We start from the raw sequence: 2509 nt of genomic DNA, 5'->3' as shown, positions 1-2509 counted from the left end.
CGCCGCCGCCGCCCAGCCCGCCGCCACCGAGCCCGCCGCCACCATCTCCGCCGCCGCCGTCACCGCCGCCGCCCTCGCCGCCGCCGCCCAGACCGCCGCCACCGAGCCCGCCTCCACCATCTCCGCCGCCGCCGTCACCACCGCCGCCCTCACCGCCGCCGCCCTCACCGCCGCCGCCGTCTCCGCCACCGCCGTCACCGCCACCGACGAGCCCGCCGCCTCCGACACCGCCGCCACCGAGGCCACCGCCGCCGTCGCCGCCGCCGCCGTCGCCGCCGCCGCCGTCGCCGCCGCCGCCCTCGCCGCCGTGCAAGTGCGCCGCCACATCTGTGAGCTGGGACGGGCGGTCCTTCTCAACAGCTGGCAGGTGCCTGATCGAGGAGGGCTACCCAGCGTGGTGCCATGTCGAGGACGCGTCCCGTCAGGGCCCCGTGACGTTTAGCTCCCCGTGGGGCTATTGCAAAGAGGCTGGCCCCATCGACGTGGACGCGGACCTGTACCGAGGCGACCACGTGTGTGAAGTGGGTGCGGCCGACCCGATTTGGGTGACGTATGCGTCTCCGCCTCTGTCTCCGTCGCCCTCGCCCTCGCCCTCGCCCTCGCCCTCGCCCTCGCCCTCGCCCTCGCCCTCGCCCTCGCCGCCGCCGCCCTCGCCACCTCCCTGGTGGCCAGGACACCACGACCCACCCTCGCTACCGCCCTCCCCGCCGCTTCCCCCATCACCACCTCCTCCCTCCCCGCCGCCCCCCTCGCCGCCGCCCCCCTCGCCGCCGCCCCCCTCGCCGCTGCCACCCTCACCACCCCCTCCGTCGCCGCCACCGCCAAGTCCGCCTCCTCCCTTGCCGCCGCCGCCCAGCCCTCCGCCGCCATCACCACCACCACCCTCGCCGCCGCCGCCCTCGCCGCCGCCTCCGAGCCCTCCGCCTCCAAGTCCGCCTCCGCCCTCCCCGCCTCCGCCCAGCCCGCCGCCACCGTCGCCGCCGCCTCCAAGCCCGCCACCCCCGTCGCCTCCGCCGCCCAGCCCGCCGCCGCCATCGCCGCCGCCCCCGTCGCCGCCGCCTCCGAGCCCACCCCCGCCCAGCCCGCCACCTCCCTCGCCTCCACCGCCCTCGCCACCGCCTCCGAGTCCACCGCCCCCGAGCCCACCCCCCCCGAGCCCGCCGCCGCCATCGCCACCGCCTCCCAGCCCCCCGCCACCGTCGCCGCCGCCGCCCTCGCCGCCGCCGTCGCCGCCTCCCCCAAGCCCACCACCGCCCTCACCCCCACCACCGAGCCCGCCGCCTCCGAGCCCGCCTCCGTCTCCACCACCGCCCTCGCCTCCCCCGCCCTCGCCGCCGCCTCCGTCGCCACCGCCCCCGAGCCCGCCGCCGCCCTCGCCGCCGCCCTCGCCGCCTCCGCCAAGCCCGCCTCCGCCAAGCCCGCCGCCGCCCTCGCCCCCTCCGCCCTCGCCGCCACCCAGCCCTCCGCCTCCCTCGCCGCCCCCTCCCTCGCCGCCGCCGCCCTCGCCGCCGCCGCCCTCGCCGCCGCCCTCGCCGCCGCCTCCAAGCCCGCCGCCGCCTTCTCCTCCGCCGCCCTCACCACCCCCTCCGTCGCCGCCACCGCCAAGTCCGCCTCCTCCCTCGCCGCCGCCGCCCAGCCCTCCGCCGCCATCCCCACCACCACCCTCGCCGCCGCCGCCCTCGCCGCCGCCTCCGAGCCCTCCGCCTCCAAGTCCGCCTCCGCCCTCCCCGCCGCCGCCCAGCCCGCCGCCACCGTCGCCGCCGCCTCCAAGCCCGCCACCCCCGTCGCCTCCGCCGCCCAGCCCGCCGCCGCCATCGCCGCCGCCCCCGTCGCCGCCGCCTCCGAGCCCACCCCCGCCCAGCCCGCCACCTCCCTCGCCTCCACCGCCCTCGCCACCGCCTCCGAGTCCACCGCCCCCGAGCCCACCCCCCCCGAGCCCGCCGCCGCCATCGCCACCGGCTCCCAGCCCCCCGGCATCGTCGCCGCCGCCGCCCTCGGCGGCGCCGTCGGCGCCTCACCCATGCCCACGACCGCCCTCACCCCCACCACAGAGCCCGCCGCCTCCGAGCCCGCCTCCGTCTCCACCACCGCCCTCGCCGCCTCCGCCCAGACCACCGCGTCCGTCGCCACCGCCCCCGAGCCCGCCGCCGCCGCCTTCCGCCTCGCCATTGCCGCCGCCGCCCACGCCGCCGCCGCCCTCGTCGCCTTCAGCTAACGCGAACCTGCAGTTTACGGACCCGCCGTGCTTCCCGAGCTCTGCGACGGTGCAGCTCGCCGACGGCGAGACCGTCCCCCTCTCCTCCCTCTCCGCCGGAGACTCGATCCTCGCCGCGGCGGCTGACGGTGCGCTCGCTTTCAATGTCATATGAGAGGGGTGTCACTTGTTTGACTCGCTTGCTGACCAATGCAGGCACCCTCGGCTTCGACGCTGCCTCCTCCTTCTCGCTGGCCGACCCGTCCGCCAAGGCGGCCTTCCTCTCGCTCGCCACCGCAACGGTGACGGTCACGC

At 79.6% G+C, this 2509-nt stretch overlaps 1 protein-coding gene across 1 annotated transcript; it reads right to left on the bottom strand.

Annotated features, from left to right (window-relative positions):
• Nucleotides 1-494: 494 nt before the first annotated feature.
• EMIHUDRAFT_123496 (hypothetical protein) lies at nucleotides 495-2169 on the bottom strand (the record flags this gene model as incomplete). The annotated part of the gene is made up of 2 exons (XM_005778529.1): nucleotides 495-661; nucleotides 799-2169. Coding segments are annotated over 2 exons (1538 nt in total), but the record flags the coding sequence as incomplete, so codon positions are not given.
• Nucleotides 2170-2509: the final 340 nt, after the last annotated feature.

Source organism: Emiliania huxleyi, assembly GCF_000372725.1.
Source record: "Emiliania huxleyi CCMP1516 unplaced genomic scaffold EMIHUscaffold_2435, whole genome shotgun sequence".
In the NCBI taxonomy this organism is placed as follows: domain Eukaryota; phylum Haptophyta; order Isochrysidales; family Noelaerhabdaceae; genus Emiliania; species Emiliania huxleyi.
This window is presented reverse-complemented; position numbering and strand designations above follow the sequence as displayed.